At 41.6% G+C, this 17,832-nt stretch overlaps 1 protein-coding gene across 13 annotated transcripts in view; it reads left to right on the top strand.

Annotated features, from left to right (window-relative positions):
* The window catches only part of CLIP1 (CAP-Gly domain containing linker protein 1), a 145,054-nt gene that overhangs the window by 52,168 nt on the left and 75,054 nt on the right, over positions 1–17,832 (top strand). For all 13 annotated transcript variants that reach the window (XM_018061319.1, XM_018061312.1, XM_018061314.1 and 10 more), the window contains exons 2-3: positions 10,355–10,549; positions 13,734–14,305. In XM_018061319.1, coding sequence (XP_017916808.1) covers positions 10,465–10,549; positions 13,734–14,305 — 657 coding nt within the window. In that variant the 5' untranslated portion in view covers positions 10,355–10,464. The remainder of the gene's footprint in view (positions 1–10,354; positions 10,550–13,733; positions 14,306–17,832) is intronic.

The following is a 17,832-nucleotide window of genomic DNA, read 5'->3' as shown; positions in this document are numbered from 1 at the left end:
CCAGTAATGTGCAGTGAGAGAGGTTCTATTTGAGAGGAAAGTGGGGTGCTTGGATTCTTAGAAATAGTAATAGCTGATATTTGAGATACTTTCTATGTCCTGGCGTTGTTTTCATCTCGTGAAACTTCCCCAGTTGCTGATCCAGTATCTAACACACTAGACAAATGGATAGCAATCCCTGACTTCATAGAGGGTAGAAGACATTTCTTTTTTGTTGGGTGGAAGAATAGCCCTTCTTTCTGAAATCCCACCTTTAGGTAAAGCTGACATTCTCAAGAAATACAATACTACACTTCTTTTTTAGAAATACCAAAGAGGCTAGGTCTTGTAAGGTTATTTGCTTCCCTGAAATAAATATCTTGTCCTTTTGTATTTGTTTTCTAGATCAGATCTTGGAGTTAATCACAAACACAGGTTATTAACCTAGTTCAAAATTTTTGCGTATTTCGGGCCTGGCTTTTTTGTCTTCTTAAAATAAACCTGTAGGTTACACAGAAACAAAACAAAACTGTTCTTCTGGTGTTGATGTTTGACAATGATTCCTGTTTTTAGGTGGAAATGTCAACCTTTCAGTGAGGAGGGAGGTGCAAGGGACTGTGTAGCTGAGCCGCCTGTGTCCTAGAGCCCTCCTCCCCGCTGCATAGTTGGTTCTCGGAAGTAGATCTCTCTTCTCTGGCATTTGAGAAGCCTACAAGCAAAATAGTAGCTATTGTTAACTGTTCAGAAGTGAACTGCTAAGTTCTAGAGACAAACATTTTACAAATGGTTTTTGGCTTGAAAAAATATTAGAACTATGGCACCAGTCGGTGGTATAAATAAAAGGTTCTGGGGGTTGGTGTGTGGTATGTGTTGCAATATTATAGTTTGGAAAGTGGGATAATAAAATAATGTGACAGACTTAAAAACAAATGAAAAAAATACACCAGAACTTAAGTTGTTTCATCTAGGGAGGCGTTGTTCACTAATTATAGTGATAAGCCGTTCATAAACCCTTTTTGGTACTCTTAGAATTGGCCCATGTGCCTTGGATACATTTTTGCTATGTTCAGTAATTGCACATCATTGTATTTTTGAGGTTTTTGGATTCAAGTTTTGGAAACAGCTAGTAGTATTTTTAAGAGCCAAATCCAATGAAGAGTATTGAGCCATTGAGATGGTTGGTCACTATTGCTTTGGGTCACTACTAAGGTGTAACTTAAAAACTGTCTCTGAAGTTATTTCTAAATTAAGAGTTAAAAATATTTTTAACCAAAGCAGTATTATTCAAATAAATTTACTGTTTCCTCAGGTGGTTACTTTGAAGGACACTGCTTGGCACATAGATGGTCCCTGGATGGAGGTGGTTCTACAACAATGCATACAATAGAACTTATATGGCTCTGGGCTGTTGAGCACTTGAAATGTGGCTGGTGTGACTGAGGAACTGAATTTTTAACTTGATTTCATTTTAAAAGAATTTAAACAGTGCAGGTGGCTAGTGGCTACTGTATTGGAGAGTGCAAACCTAGAATATTTAGCTTCCTGCTAGACTTATAAACTAGGGTGAGCAGCTTATGGTGAGAAACCAAAAGTTATCAAGCCACAGTAGCTTGTGAAATATCTGATCCCCCTCCCCTCCTGCAGTGTGAAGAGTAGTAAAGTCTGGAATTTGTCATTTGTATTCAGTGGTATCTAATCTTTATAGCCTCTCCCAGGTTTATCTTGGCTAAGGTATTATCCAAACGGTTTTAGATGAGAAGCTTTCTTTGTGTTTGCAGTTTAATTATTGTCTTTTGATGCTCATGGTTCTTTCCTGCTGCTTAGGACCTGTCTCAGCAGCCAGCCCCTATCAGTTACCAGCACCCATGGCTGGAATGAATGAAAATTCGACATGTCCCCAGAAAAGAGGTTGCCAACTGTCAGTTAAAATCTTTGCTTGGTAATGGTGGTTAGGTTAAGATAATGAGAGGAACAAATGAAATAAATATAAAGCCTTTAGGGAAACTGTAGACAGCTTTTCATTTTGGACCAGTTCAGTCAGTTCAGTTCAGTTCAGTTCAGTTGCTCAGTCGTGTCTGACTCTTTGCGACCCTATGAATCACAGCACGCCAGGCCTACCTGTCCATCACCAACTCCCGGAGTTCACTCAAACTCATGTCCATCTAGTCGGTGATGCCATCCAGCCATCTCATCTTCTGTCATCCCCTTCTCTCCTGCCCTCAATCCCTCCCAGCATTAGGGTCTTTTCCAATGAGTCAATTCTTCGCATGAGGTGGCCAAAGTATTGGAGTTTCAGCTTCAGCATCAATCCTTCCAATGAACACCCAGGACTGATCTCCTTTAGGATGGACTAGTTGGATCTCCTTGCAGTCCAAGGGACTCTCAAGAGTCTTCTCCAACACCACAGTTCAAAAGCATCAACTCTTCGGTATTCAGCTTTCTTCACAGTCCAACTCTCACATCCATACATGACCACTGGAAAAACCATAGCCTTGACTAGACGGACCTTTGTTGGCAAAGTAATATCTCTGCTTTTCAATGTACTATCTAGGTTGGTCATAACTTTCCTTCCAAAGAGTAAGCGTCTTTTAATTTCATGGCCGCAATCGCCATCTGCAGTGATTTTGGAGCCCCCCAAAATAAAGTCTGACACTGTTTCCACTGTTTCCCCATCTATTTCCCATGAAGTGATGGGACCAGATGCCATGATCCTCGTTTTCTGAATGTTGAGCTTTAAGCCAGCCTTTTCACTCTCCTCTTTCACTTTCATCAAGAAGCTCTTTAGTTCTTCTTCACTTTCTGCCATAAGGGTGGTGTCATCTGCATATCTGAGGTTATTGATATTTCTCCCTGCAATCTTGATTCCAGCTTGTGCTTCATCCAGCCCAGCATTTCTCATGATGCACTCTGCATATAAGTTAAATAAGCAGGGTGACAATATACAGCCTTGATGTACTCCTTTTCCTATTTGGAACCAGTCTGTTGTTCCATGTCCAGTTCTAACTGTTGCTTCCTGACCTGTATACAGGTTTCTCAAGAGGCAGGTCAGGTGGTCTGGTATTCCCATCTCTTTCAGAATTCTCCACAGTTTATTGTGATCCACACAGTCAAAGGCCTTGGCATAGTCAATAAAGCAGAAATAGATGTTTTTCTGGAACTTTTTCCATGATCCAGAGGATGTTGGCAATTTGATCTCTGGTTCCTTTGCCATTTCTAAAACCAGCTTGAACATCAGGAAGTTCATGGTTCACGTATTGCTGAAGCCTGGCTTGGAGAATTTTGAGCATTACTTTACTAGCGTATAAGATGAGTGCAATTGTGTGGTAGTTTGAGCATTCTTTGGCATTGCCTTTCTTTGGGATTGGAATGAAAACTGACCTTTTCCAGTCTTGTGGCCACTGCTGAGTTTTCCAAATTTGCTGGCATATTGAGTGCAGCACTTTCACAGCATCATCTTCCAGGATTTAAAATAGCTCAATTGGAATTCCATCACCTCCACTAGCTTTGTTCGTAGTGATGCTTTCTAAGGCCCACTTGATTTCACATTCCAGGATGTCTGACTCTAGGTAAGTGATTACACCATCGTGATTATCTGGGTCGTGAAGCTCTTTTTTGTACAGTTCTTCTGTGTATTCTTGCCTCCTCTTAATATCTTCTGCTTCTGTTAGGTCCATACCATTTTTGTCCTTTATCGAGCCCATCTTTGCATGAAATGTTCCCTTGGTATCTCTAATTTTCTTGAAGAGATCTCTAGTCTTTCCCAAAGATCTTTAATCTTTGGACCAGTAGATTAAAAAAAGAGAATTCCCCCGCGCTGCCCCTCCACACTGCGTGGCTTGTGGGATCTTAGTTCCCCAACCAGGGACTGAACCCAGGCCACAGCAGTGAAATCTCTGAGTCTTACACACTGGATAACCAAGGAATTCCCTCTTAAACTCTTTCAAGTCTCTTTCCTATTTAACTCTCTAAATTGATTTCTTATAAGAATCTTCTAATGTTTGCTATACTGAGCATCTTATTCATATGCTCCATACCTTTCCTCCTCCCTCGTTTCTTTTCTGAAATTTTTTCTCTGTGCCTTAAAAAAAAAAAATCCTGCCTGCCAACACCTGTCCAACACTGTTGCTGACCCCCACCCCCTCAAATTCTGCCTTGCCCCTGAAATCTTTTCTTTCTGCATCAGTCCACTCCTCCTTTGCATCTTCTAAGACACCTTCAGGACCATCACATCCCATAGTTTGGTATTTCTCATGAGTGGCATTTTATTTTTAATTATTATATATTTGTGGGTCTTTTCTCTCCAATTGCATCATAAATTCTTGAGCTTAGGCCTGTGTTATATGTTGTTCTGTCACCTGTAGCAAGCACCAAAAATAACTTTTTAAAATATTGGGTACATCTGAACTGGTTTGTTAACTCATTTAAACAATTGAGACTATTTTTCTCATTTTTATATAGTCAGCTTTGTTTATAAAGTACAACTAGGGATATAAAGATGACTAAAATACAGTTTCATCCCCCCCAGGGCGTGTTTAATCTGGTAGAATCTCTAGGGTGCTTCATAGGTGGCACAGTGGTAAAGAATCCGCCTGCCAATGAAGGAAACGCTGGGGATACAAGTTCATTGCCTGGTTGGAAAGATCCCTTGGAGTAGGAAATGGCAACCTGCTCCAGTATTCTTGCCTAGAAAATTCCATGGACAGAGTCTGGCGGGCTGTAGTCCATGGGGTCTCAGAGTCTAATGACTGAACGACTGAACACATACTCATACACACACAGAATTTATGGCCATATAGACCCAGCTCGGCGTGCCAGGTGATAGGAAAGAGATACAGACTCAGTTCTATGGGAAATTGAAGGATGAACACATTTTCATTGGTGAAAGGTTTTGTGGGGGCAGCTGCATCCCTAACTGGCCCTTGAGTAGGGTTTCAGCAGATGAAAATAAGTAGGGTTGGAAATGGAGAAAGAAGTGGCAGCCCTCTCCAGTGTTCTTGCCTGGGAAATCCCATGGACAGAGGAGCCTAGTGGACTACAGTCCAAGGGGTTGTTGCAAAGAGTTGGACACCACCTAGCAACTGAACCACCAAACGACCAGGCTTGGAAAGGGCTTTCAAGACTGAGTGAAAAAGCTGAAACAAAAGCATAGAGTGACACCAAGACTTCTGTAGGGGTAGTTGCCAAATCGGTCACGTGGGTGATTCATGTGTGTGTAACTGAGAAAATGAACCTCTGATCTTATCAGTTGTTCAGCAGTGTTTCTCAAACGTTAGTCTCAGAACTGTCTGAAGGGCTTGGAATGCAGATAGCCGGCCCCACCCCTAGATTTCGTTTCAGTAGGTTTGTGGAAGATCCCAAATAATTTGCATTTCTAGCAAGTTCCCAGGAGATGCTGCTGCTGCTGCACATTTTGAAAAGTGCTGATAGCTCCGTTCTGTCTGATATCTGCCTTAGAGAAATGTCCGTCTTATGTATACAGACACCCCAGTGTCAATGCATCATTGTGTTCACGTTGCTTTCCGAACCTACATCTGGTCTTGTATAGATTGTAGGTTCAGGCTTCTTCCATCACTCAGCCCCTAGCACAGTGCTGTAACAATGCAGGTAATACAGTAGTAAACCCTGTACTTGCTAACTTGACTTCCAGATCTAAAAATGATCTGAAGGAGAAGCACATGCTTCTGGAAGCCCTTAGGAACTGGGAAGCCCTCTGTGGCTCAAAATGTAAAGCAAAAATGCTTACAGTAGCAGTTCTCAAATGTTTTTCCTCAGGACCCCTGTACATCCTTAAAAATAATTGAGGTCTCCAAAGAGTTTTCATTTATATTGGTTTTATCCTTTGATATTTACCATATTAGAAATTAAAACTGAAAATATTTTAAAATATTTATTAATTCATTAGAAATAATAATAATAAGCCCACTAACATGTTACATGTCTTTAATGAAGAATAACTATTTTCTAAAATAAAAAAAGAATGAATGACAAGATGACATTGTTTCACGTTCTTGCCAATCTCTAAATGACTGGCTTTAACAGAAGACAAGCTTAGTAAAAGACACCTCTGCATTTGAACTGTAGTGATACGTTGTTTTGGTTGAAGTCCATGAAGAAAATTGGCCTTACCCAGATTTATAGGAAAGGCAGAGCATTTTCAGATACGTATGGATTTTTTTCTTTTAATACTTCTCCAAAAACTTGATAGGTTGTAGTTTCTTAAAGGTGAAATCTCAAACTGTATGAATGAACTTCTATCATTACATAAAAATCCACTGGTCTAATTTGTGCTTTGAATGAATATGATTTTGTAACATTATACATTGTTGGTTGGAAAAAAATTGACTCACTGAATTATGAGATCTTTCAAATATTGTCACACTTCATTTATACAATATAATTTATTTGTTAGTATTGTCGCTCTCATGAGAAAAACCTGTGGTATTGAGACACTCTCAGGTTCACAGAGGATGTGTGAATAACTTGAATTTTATTTGTCAACAAATAGTTGTTTTCCTTGAAGTGACAGGCTCACATGATTCATTTTTAAGGAAATAGCTGCGGGATACCAAGTCTGAGAAACCATAGTTCCTGGTTGGGGAACTAGATCCCACGTGCTGCAACAAAGATCCCTCGAGCTGCAACTAAGACCCAGCGCAGCCAAAATAAGTAAATTTAAAAAAAAAAGAAAATAATTGGGCTTCCCGGGTGCCTCAGCAATAAGGGATCCTCCTGCCAATGCAGGCAATACAGGAGACAAGGGTTTCATCGCTGGTTCGGGAAGATCCCCTGGAGTAGAAAATGGCAACCTGCTCCAGTACTCATGCCTGGAAAATCCCATGTACAGAGGAGCCTCGTGGGCCTGCCGTCCATGGGGTCTCAAAAGAGTGGAACACGACTGAGCACACATACACACACGTCATAGTATCATAAGGCTCAGCTGCGATAATATGGATAACATTCATTTCTAAATGATAATATTCTGGTGTTGTGGTCTTCACCTGTTTGGAGGGTGGAGGGGGTTCTTAGATCCAAATATAAGCATCAGAATTTCAAATATTCTCAATGTATTAGTGAGGCAAGTACATCTCTTTTCTTTTTGCATGTGTTTTGGAATTGATTCATTTCAATATGACATTGACTGACCTTGAAACATTGTGCAGAGCAGTTGTTTCTGGGTCATTACATTTTGTGGGTACCATGACCAAGAACTTTGATCTTTTCTTTCTCAGTGAATTGATTTTTTTTTCCCCAAAAGCAAGCCTGACATGGCATTCATTAATAATGCATGAGAAAGAAACTTAAATTGGAAGATTTAAAAGCCAACATTGGTGATGTTCCTCCTAATTCTCTTATTGAGACATAGATTTTTCTCCTTCCTTAAATCTTGGTCACAGTTCCCCTGCTTTGGGATTCAAGTGGCTCACATGGACTGAGAGCCAGAGGCACAAAGATCAGACAACAGAAGACTTAAAGACCCCGAGTTTATGACCATTCTTAGGTTCCTGATAACAACACGCCTCTGTTTCTTGGGCCAAGGCTTTTAGGGGGCTTTTAGTATTTTGTGAGCTTAGAGTGTTGAGCTGCAAGGTTTGCAACTGGCTGAGGCTGACCTAGTCACTTACTGTGGCGGTTTTCAGAATTTCTCTTTAGGGAGGAGCGCTTGATGTGAGCTCAAGAATTCACTGTTGCGCCTGAGTGAAATATTTTAAGGAGTACTTCATCCTCTCTTCGTAACACTATAATAGCTTTTCCAGGACCTTTGTGCCTCCTCCATCTGTTCTGTCCTTCCCTACCTGATCGTCATCACTTTATGATGTTGGACCAGGGTGAAGCGTTGGCAAGACACAGACCCCTTGGTACTCTCTGCACTTAGCTTATCCTCATCCTCCTCAAACATTTTTGCACGTGCAAACAGCCTTTTTGGCACCAGGGACCAGTTTCATGGAAGAATTTTTCCAGGGACCAGGTTGGGGTGAGAGATAGTCTCCGGATGATTCGAGTGCATTACATTTTTTGTGCACTTTATTATTATGACATTGTGATATGTAATTGAATAATTAGACAGCTCACCATAATGCAGAATCAGTGGGAGCCCTGAGCTTGTTTTCCTAGGCTCAGGTGGTAATATGAGCAATGGGGAGCAGCTGTTAATACAGATGAAGCTTCACTTGCTCAGCCGCTGCTCACCTCCTGTGCAGCCTGGTTCCTCAGAGGAACCAGTCTGTGTCCTGGTGGGTTGGGGACCCCTGGTCTAGAGGAGTCTCAACCAAACCCTTCCATCTGTCTAAGGCAGTAGCAGGAGCAGGTACCTCTGCTTGCATCTGACAGACTGTGGGTGGTGAGGATCTAGCAGTAAAGCACATGGTTTCAAATCTGAGTCAGAACCACCCAACCTAGTGCAGAGACTCCCAGCCCACTGCCACGGTCCTGGCAGCGATGGTGATGGTGGTGATAGTAAGGAACCCGGGAATTTTGTATTAATAGTCAGAATAGGCAACCAGTCTTCAGATTCACAGCAGTTCTGTATCTGTTAATCACAGTCTTCTCCCAAACCACACAGTTTACCTTTGACTTAAAAAAAAAAGCCACTTTTGTGACATTTTGAACCCTCTTGAGAACCGTGGGAAATCTGCAGAGTGAGCCTGATGAAGCTGCTGTCTTGGTTTGATTTCCATTCAGTCTGATTAGCTTTGAACAGAAAAACGTACATGGCTGTATTAGTTTCCTGGGTCTGCCATAGCAAGCGACCGCCAACCTGGTGGCTTAAATCTGTTCCGTCACAGCTCTGGAGGCCAAATGTCTGAAACCATGGTGTCGCCAGGGTAGGTTCCTTCTGCAGCTCTGAGGGAGAATCTGTCTCAGGCTTTTCTCTTAGCTTTCGGTGGCTGCTGGCCACCCTTGGCTTGTAGACACACGGCTGTAATCCCTGCCTCCGTCTTCACCTGGCTGTCTCCTCTGTGCTCTTCTCTTCTAATTAGGACACTGATCCTCAGGTTAGGGCATGCAGGTCATCCAGGAGGTGCTCACCTCAAGGTCTGTTCACAGATTCCAGATGGATATCTCTTTTGATCAACAGATTTTCCTTGTCTTTTTTTTTTTGGCCTCATGTCTTGTGGGATCCTAGTTCCCCAACCAGGGATCAAACCCAGGCCCTCGGCAGTGAGAGCATGGCATCCCACCATTAATACAGGCTAATATAGTTAATATTAGCCTATAGTTAATATAGGCTTGTCCCACTGGATCACCAGGGAATTCCCAGATGGATATGTCTTTTGGGGAGGCTGCCATTCAACCCACCACAGGGACCAAGGGGCCACAGCAGCACCTCTGTCAGCCCTGGCCGCGTTGTTTACTGATGCTCCGAATTGCTTGTAAAAGAGAGATTGAGGTCTGTGCCTCATCACCCAAACTCGACTAGCAGGAAAAATAAAAATAAAAAAGCACAGAATGCAAACATTTGAGTGTCAGTAAATAGCATTTTTCTCTCTGAATTCTGTTTTCTTAGGTATTATGTCTAGAAATATTTTTCCCTATTCCAAAATCCAGAGGTCTTCCTTCTCTCTTAAAGAGCAAATTACAGTTTTGCGTGAGCCCAGAAGTTGTAGATTCATACTTGGTCTTGACTAAACAGATGATTGTGTTTCTGTAAACAGAATAAAGATAATTTTCCTTTAGTACTTTCTAGGTACGGCTTTCTTCTTACAGAGTTTGCCGTTGAACCCTCTCTCTCATTTAACATATATATGGTTTTATATTGAGTTATTATATATTTCTGTGGATTAATCTATATATATAGTTAATATAGGCTTGTGCTCATAAATCTTAAGCAACATAGAAATGAATGAAGTGAAAACTGAAAGCTAACTCTGTTCAGTCTGGTGGGCATTTTTCTGAACCTCTTTATGGGTTATGTGGTTTTGGGGCAGTGTACTGAAATGATATTGTTAGATACTATAAAGAAAAGTGAGCATATTGCCAGCCTTAGCTTCCTGTCTTTAGGATAATAAATTACTTGTAAACCTGTTTCAACAGCATCTTCATTTTTCTAAAAGACTTTTAAAAAATGTTTATTTTTGTTTGCTTAGGGATCTTTAGTTATAGATTGTGAACTCGTAGTTTCAACATGTGGGATCCAGTTCCCTGACCAAGGACTGAACCCACGCCAACCTCTGCATTGAGAGCGTGGAGTCGCAGCCACTGGACCACCAGGAGGTTCCAGCATCTTCAATCTTTTTGATATCTGGAGTTTTCTAGGTTCTTAACGTTCATTGTGGAGACATAAGGGAGAGTTTAGGTTGTGAAAGCTGCTTTCCATAATTGTTTCTATTTTCTTTTCTCTCGATTCTAAACTCTTTTTCTGTTTATCTCTTTGCAGATTTAACCCAGAGACTGACTTCACTATAGACTCACCCACAGTTGTATCCATGACTGGGGAAAGATAGTGGCAACAGGCAAAGGAGAAACAGCTCTGACACACAGAAGACAATGAGTATGCTAAAACCAAGCGGGCTTAAGGCCCCCACCAAGATTCTGAAGCCTGGAAGCACAGCCTTGAAGACACCTGCTGCTGGTAATGCTTTATGTTTCTCTTTAACAGCAAGGAAATTTTGATCCTGTATGAAGACTTCTATTTGAAAGTCTTGATTTGAAAAATCAAGATTTGAAAAATGTAAGAAGACAGTCTTATAGAACTTCATATTCTTGAAAATACTTGAGAAAGTTTCAACTAAAAGACATAGAGTTTTATATCTAGAAGTCTTTTTTAAAAAATGTTTATTTGTTTAGTTGTGCTGGGTCTCAGCCGTGGCATGTGGGATCTAGTTCCCTGACCAGGAACTGAACCCTGGCCGCCTGCACTGGGAGCAGGGGAGTCTTAACCACTAGACCACCAGGGAAGTCCCAGATTGTCTATCTAGAAGTCTTACTCAATGAAGAGTCTATCTTAATTTCATTTCTTCAGTGTAAGGCAGCGGTCCTACACTTTTTGGCACCAGGGACTGATTTCATGGAAGACAGTTTTTCCACACACATGCAGAGGGGGTGGGTTTGTGCACTTTATCCCTAATCTAATGCTGCCGCTGATCTGACGGGGGCACTCGTTTGTGGCCCAGAGGTTAGGGACCCCTGGTACACCGGTGCTAAAATAATTGTCAAGTTAACTTCAGTATTTGATCCTGACCGTGTTAAAGTGTTTCTTCAGTTTTCCTCCCGATGGATCTTCCTGAGCCCATCAGGACCTTTCTCCTCGGGGTTTAGGATATGTAGAGAAAGCGAAGACTAGTCAGACTTAAAAGATATAATGACAGTCATTGACCCGAAGTTGGCCATTGTCATCAGGGAGCAGGTACTACGGTGGCTCAAGTCTGGCTCACGAGGGAAGCCTGTGCCAGTTTATAGGTGAACCCGTGCCTCTGATTATCTTTAGCAACCTGTTCCTCAGCTGTTCTTCTCGTCCTCTACCGTTTCCACTTACATCCCATAATGATGGGAGAGGCAGGAGGAGAGGACATCTGATGCTTGCTCTTGTCATCTTTTTATGTGATTTATGTACTATTAAATCTAAAATCTTAGGTTTTCAGCCATTCTAGACAGGTGCCCACCATAATCTATTAAGTCCAACATTGTTTCTTCAAGTTCTTTCATAAAGACATTCATTGGGCTTCCTTGAGGAAAGGAATCTTTGTGGTTTGGTTTTTTTTTCCCCCACTGCTGTATTCCATCTACACACCTAGAAAATTTCCTGGCATGTAATGGGAGCTCAGTAAGTACTGACTGATTAGAAATGGTAAGTTCTTTACATTGTATGTATCAGGATAAAACCTGGTTCTTTTCGGAGAGGCCATAAAAAGAAAGCTTAACTAATAAGGCAAAGGATTGTGAAGAAATGGACTTATTTCAGGACTATTTAGCCTTGTGGAAATCAGTTCTAATTTTGGCATCCCCTTCTTCTCCCCAAAATCTTTCCTCTTTTAAGACCCCTTCAAATGCCAAACCTTCTATGAAGCCATCCACTGTTATACTTAACCCCTGTTAGAATTGTCTTTTTCACTTTTAATATTTTTTGTGCATACCTTTTAGCATATAGAGTCCTTGAGTCCACAGATCATATGTAATTCAACTTGGTTTCCCCAGCCTTTCTTGGCACACATGAGATTAAAGTAGCTTATTAAGGCTAAAACTTATATGCTTGAGAGGAAGTCATTGCCAAGGAATTCAAGACACTTTTATGAAGATGGTTTTTCAGAAATTCATGCTTGCCACACTCTGAAGAATGATTGTTGATGTACAAAGTGAAAGTCAAAGTGAAGTCACTCAGTCGTGTCTGATGCTTTGCGACCCCATGGACTGTAGCATACCAGACTCCATGGACACGTTGATGTAGAAAGCTAGCACTAATTCTTAAAAAAATGAATAAAATAGCCCCTGTCTTTGGCAGATTATTATCTGTTCTATCTGAGGGCACCCACTGTCTTCTAAAAAAAACAACAATAAAAACTCTCCACAAACGGAAACTCCAGTCTCCCTTTCTATGTAGGGTAAAGAGATGCTCAGATGCTCAGCACCCACTCTCAGCCAGCCAAGCCACTCTGCTTCCCAGGCTTTGTGTGATTCACTCCTGCTGATCAGACCTCAGAGTATATGTCACCTCCTCCAGGAGGCCTTCCCTGACTGTTCTACCCAAAGGCATTATCTCCTCCACAGCACTTAGACCACCTGAAATGGCTTGGTGTGTCTCTTAACTGTCTGATTCTCTACCTCTAGACTCTGAGCTCTACGAAGGCACAGACTATACTGTCTTGCTTTGTCTCCCAGTGAAGCCTGGGACTAGTTCTGAAGTGGTTGGAACTCAAAAAAGATGTATAACATGGATAAATACATTATTTCATTTAATTCTCATTTTTTTGGGGGGAAAAAAAAACCATCAAGATAGATATCACTACATTCCCCCTTTACAGATTAAAAAAAACTCAGGTCATGTAACGTCCTAAGATCAGGATATGCCCGGTAAATGGCAGACATTAAGAATTCAGGCTCTGTTTGCCAGTTCACGCTAAATATTTAATCAGTGGTTGCTGGGTGGATGCATGAATGTATTTCTAGTGGAAATACCACATTTCTGGCAAAATTTTCACTCTGTCTTTACCATTGGGTAGAGTCTGCAAAGTCATCTTGCTTTCACAGGGAGTCTGGCTCTCTTTTCTTCCTTGCTGGGACTTCCACCTCTGCTAGCAAAAGAATTGTCTTGAAACAGTGATGGTGGGGACTTCAGCACTAAATCTCCTGTGTCAAGTTAATGGAGAATCTCTGTTGTAACTATTGGCCTAGTCCTGTCATTTTTAGGTGACCTCTCCAATGGGGGAATAGAGTCCATTTCAATGGGTCTGAGTTCAGGACCCATGTTGTGCAGGATATGGGGAAACAATGGAATCAGACCTATGTTATAAATTCTGGGAAAAGGACTATATTTTTCCCCCTTGTTTTTGACTTCTTCCAATCTAAATTTCAAATGAAGATTAAGTCTTATCAGCTCAACTGAGTTTTGATAGCACTGAAAACAGTAGTGATGGATTAAGTATTAATACTTTTTACCTCCTTGCTAAAAAAAAAGAAGAAATATAAACAGAGTATCTCTTGAAGTATTGTGGCTACTTCTGTTGCTTTTGACTCTTCTTCTCTAGTTTTTTTCCTTAACTTAGGAGTTGTCTGCTTAAATATGAAACTGAATCTTTTCTGATCCTTTCTTCTGTTTGCAGTTGCCGCTCCAATAGAAAAAACAATATCCAGTGAAAAAGCATCAAGCACTCTGTCCTCTGAGACACAAGAGGAGTTTGTGGATGACTTTCGAGTTGGGGAGCGAGTTTGGGTGAATGGGAATAAGCCTGGATTTATCCAGTTCCTCGGAGAAACCCAGTTTGCACCAGGCCAGTGGGCCGGGATCGTTTTGGATGAGCCCATAGGCAAGAACGATGGCTCAGTAGCAGGAGTTCGGTACTTCCAGTGTGAGCCTCTAAAGGGGATATTTACCCGACCTTCAAAGTTGACGAGGAAGGTGCAGGCAGAGGATGAAGCTGATGGCCCGCAGACAACTCACGCTTCCAGGGCGACTTCGCCTCTGTCCACTTCGGCAGTCAGCATGGCGTCCTCGTCCCCAGCCACCCCCTCAAATATTCCCCACAAATCGTCCCAACCAACTGCTAAGGAACCTTCAGCTACGTCTCAGATCAGCAACCTTACGAAAACCGCCAGCGAATCTATCTCCAACCTTTCAGAAGCCGGCTCGATCAAGAAAGGAGAGAGAGAACTCAAAATCGGAGACCGAGTATTGGTGAGTGCAGAAACCTTCCGAGGCCTTCGTGTTGACTTGAGAGAGAATCACTGGCAAGGGGGTGAAATACACACGTGTGGGCTCAGAATCTGTTCTGTTCACTCATTTCTAGAGAAATTAATCAGGTTTTCTGGTTCTGCTTGTGTGAATATGCAACAGATTAGAAACTGGCAATGTAGTTTAGTGTAAGCATAGGTTTGCAGTGATCAACCTAGTTTTGTCTTCCAGTTTAGCTAAAAGAATATTGAATTTTTAGCTTGTAAATATTAAGATAGCTTTATGTGACAAAACAAGCTGAGAGGTGGACTGAGATGTTTTTTAACAAAGGGTGTTTTTTTTTTTTCCTCTCTAGTTTTTAATTTTTGCTTTTGGAATGGTATGTGGATAAAAATGAGATCCTGTCTTCTTGAGTGTCTTGGAAAACTCAGACATCACAGGATGTTATTTCAGAACTTCTGTGCCTTTTAAACTATCAGATTTAGGTCTAGGAAAAGGAAGGATATGTACACTAGGTTCTGTTGTGCTAAAAAGGCAGGAAACACAATGTATAAGGTCTATATGCTGTACATTCGCGAATCCCCGAATTTGACACAATGATTGGTTTATTCTTTTTTTGTTTGTTTTACATAAAAGGCAGTATAGCAGTGCTAAAAACATAAGTTGAGTCTAACTCTGTCGTTATGGCCTGAGCAAGTTATTTAACTTCTTAGTTTTCTTGTCTGTGAAAACAAGGTTGAATAATAGTGTTAACCTCTAGCATTGTTGTGAGGGTTAAAGTGGATGTTGTTGGTGTTGCTCAGTTGCTAAATCATGTCTGACTCTTTGTGACCCCATGGACTGCAGCACGCCAGGCCTCCCAGTCCCAGATTATCTCCCAGCGTTTGCCCAAGTTCTTGTCCATTGAGTCAGAGATGCTGTCCAAACATCTCATCATTAGGTCATGCATATATAATTCTTAGCAGTCAACACTCAATAAATGGTAGCTCTTTTTCTCACTGAAAATTTGAAGGTTTACTGTTTTACTTTTTCAACACTTTTGTTAAGTTCAAGGTATAACGTTTGTCTGAAGCCTTTGACCCTGTGCTCTTTCAATATCCTTTATATCTGTTCAACTGCTTTAAAAAAAAAAAGGAAAAGAAACATGGCTGTTAGTCTTTGGAGTATCCCGTGCATTTCATTTAATGTTTTAGCAGTGGATCCTTTATTTTTTTTTAATTAAAAAATTTTATTTTTGGCTGGGCTGTACAACCTGTGGGATCTTAGTTCCCTGACCAGGGATTGAATCTAGAGCCTCAGCAGGAGAAGTTCTAACCACTGGACCACCAGGGAACTCTGTATCAGCAGTGAATGGAGTAGCACCATAGAACTGATGAGAAAATAGGCTTTAAGAAGTATAGTCACTTGCCCAAGTTTGTACAACCTTAAGAGTGATGTTTCTGCAATTCAAGTTTAGGTGTTTTTACTCTAGAACCTGTTATGTAGATGATGACTGATAGCGTAATTTTGAAATAGGCAGTTTTTGTGATTATATTGTCCTACAGACAAAGACATACAGTGCGTTGAAGGCGGGTTTTAGATTTAGAATTCAGGGCTTCTGCTTCCCAGTCCGGTAGCATCCACGAGTAGCATCCTGTGAATCCACGGGTCCCCTCATACTTGTGCAGCCCTTTATACCTGTATCTTCAAGGAGTTCCTTTTGGATCTGTTAGTTTCAACGTTAGTGGTCCCTTCTTCCAGTTATAAAAGTCATGAGTTTTAGCAGTTGATGTTTCAGAATTTAGGGCATCATTTCAGCACATCAGTGCTTACCAAGGCTCAATCTGTAACTTGTTTGTTTGGCATGTACTCACTTCTTGGGGGCCTCCCTGATGGCTCAGATGGTAAAGAATCTGCCTGCAATGCAGGAGGCCCAGATTCGATCCCTGGATCTAAGATCCCCTGGAGGAGGGCGTGGCAACCCACTCCAGTATTCTTGCCTGGAGAATCCCATGGACAGAGGAGCCTGGTAGGCTACAATCCATGGGGTCACAAACAATCAGACACAACTGAGTGACTAATATAATCACAGTTCACTTCTATACCAACTTTGAATTTGTCCCAGCTGCAGTTTTGTTGCACTGGAGGTTTTTTGATGCTTGTGTGTTTAGTTGATCCGTGTGTCCAACTCTCTGCGACCCCATGAACTGTAGCTCACCAGGCTCCTCTGTCCATGAAACTTTTCCAGGCAAGAATGTTGGAGTGGGCTGCGGTTTCCTTCTCCTGGGGATCTTCCCGACTCAGGGATCTAACCCAGGTCTGCTGCATTGCAGGCAAATTCTTTACCATCTGAGCCACCAGGGAAGCCCTGGGTTCTCCCTCTGCTGGTAGCAAAAGAGGGTTTGGCTCCAAGTTTCCTAAATTCCCCTGTGTAAGAGTGGAGCACCATGATCTGTATGTTTTTAATTTTTGTTATGTGCTGAGCCCATGGGCAAATGAGAGTTGGGACAGTTGGTCAAGGAGTCCATCTCAAAAACGGTCATGAGTAAGATGAGTCTGCTCCCAGGACTAGAGTCTTTGCTAAACTTTTTTGATCTTAGTGTTCTATAAGAGTGTGACTCTTGCAATTAAATATTCTGCACTTTTATCAGTCTCAGGTTCTTCTTTTTTTTTTTTTTTGGTTCCTATTAAATGTTTAAACAGTTACAAATAGATTTTATTTTTGTTTAAAAAAGCATTTATTCATTAAGCTGCACCAGTGTACCAAGTCTTAATTGTGGCATGTGGCATGTAGTTCCCTGGCCAGGGATCAAACCTGGGCCCCCTGGATTGGGAATGTGGAGTCCTAGTTACTGGACCATGAGGGAAATCCCTGTCTTTTGTTTTAAAAAGTAAATAAATAAATGCTGTGGGACACCCAGATGGTGTTTCAGTTTTCTGCGTTGTCAGCCCCTTGGGGAGTCCCTCCCATTCTCTGCTGCTCTAACATGTATCCATCACCTCCATCTTAATTTTAAGCTAATCCTCCCTTTTATTTAACTTGTATCTGTTTTGTTCCTTAAGCAGCTGTATGAAGGTGCAATTTATGCATCTAGACAGTCAATGATTTTTAATAAATGTACACAGTTATGCAGTCACTATAATCCAGTTTTAGAATATTTGCATCCCCTGGAAAGTTCCTCCTGCCAGTCTGCAAGTCATTCTCCACCGGCACCTCCAGCCCCAGGCAATCAGTGATCCATCTTCTGTCTCTGCACATTTGCCTTTCACGGATATTTCCTATTTTGGGTGTTCAGTCAGTTGTGTCTGACTTTTTGCGACCCCCACGGACTGCAGCATGCTAGGCTTCCCTGTCCTTCACCATCTCCTGGAGCTTGTGCAAACTCAGTGTCCACTGAGTCAGTGATACCATCCAACCATCTCCTCCCCTGTAATCCCCTTTTCCTTCTGCCTTCTATCTTTCCCAGCATTAGGGTCTTTTCTAATGAGTCAGCTCTTGGCATCAGGTGACCAAAGTATTGGAGCTTCGGCATCAGTCCTTCTAATGAATA

Source organism: Capra hircus, chromosome 17 (assembly GCF_001704415.2).
Source record: "Capra hircus breed San Clemente chromosome 17, ASM170441v1, whole genome shotgun sequence".
Taxonomy (NCBI): Eukaryota; Metazoa; Chordata; class Mammalia; order Artiodactyla; family Bovidae; genus Capra; species Capra hircus.
This window is presented reverse-complemented; position numbering and strand designations above follow the sequence as displayed.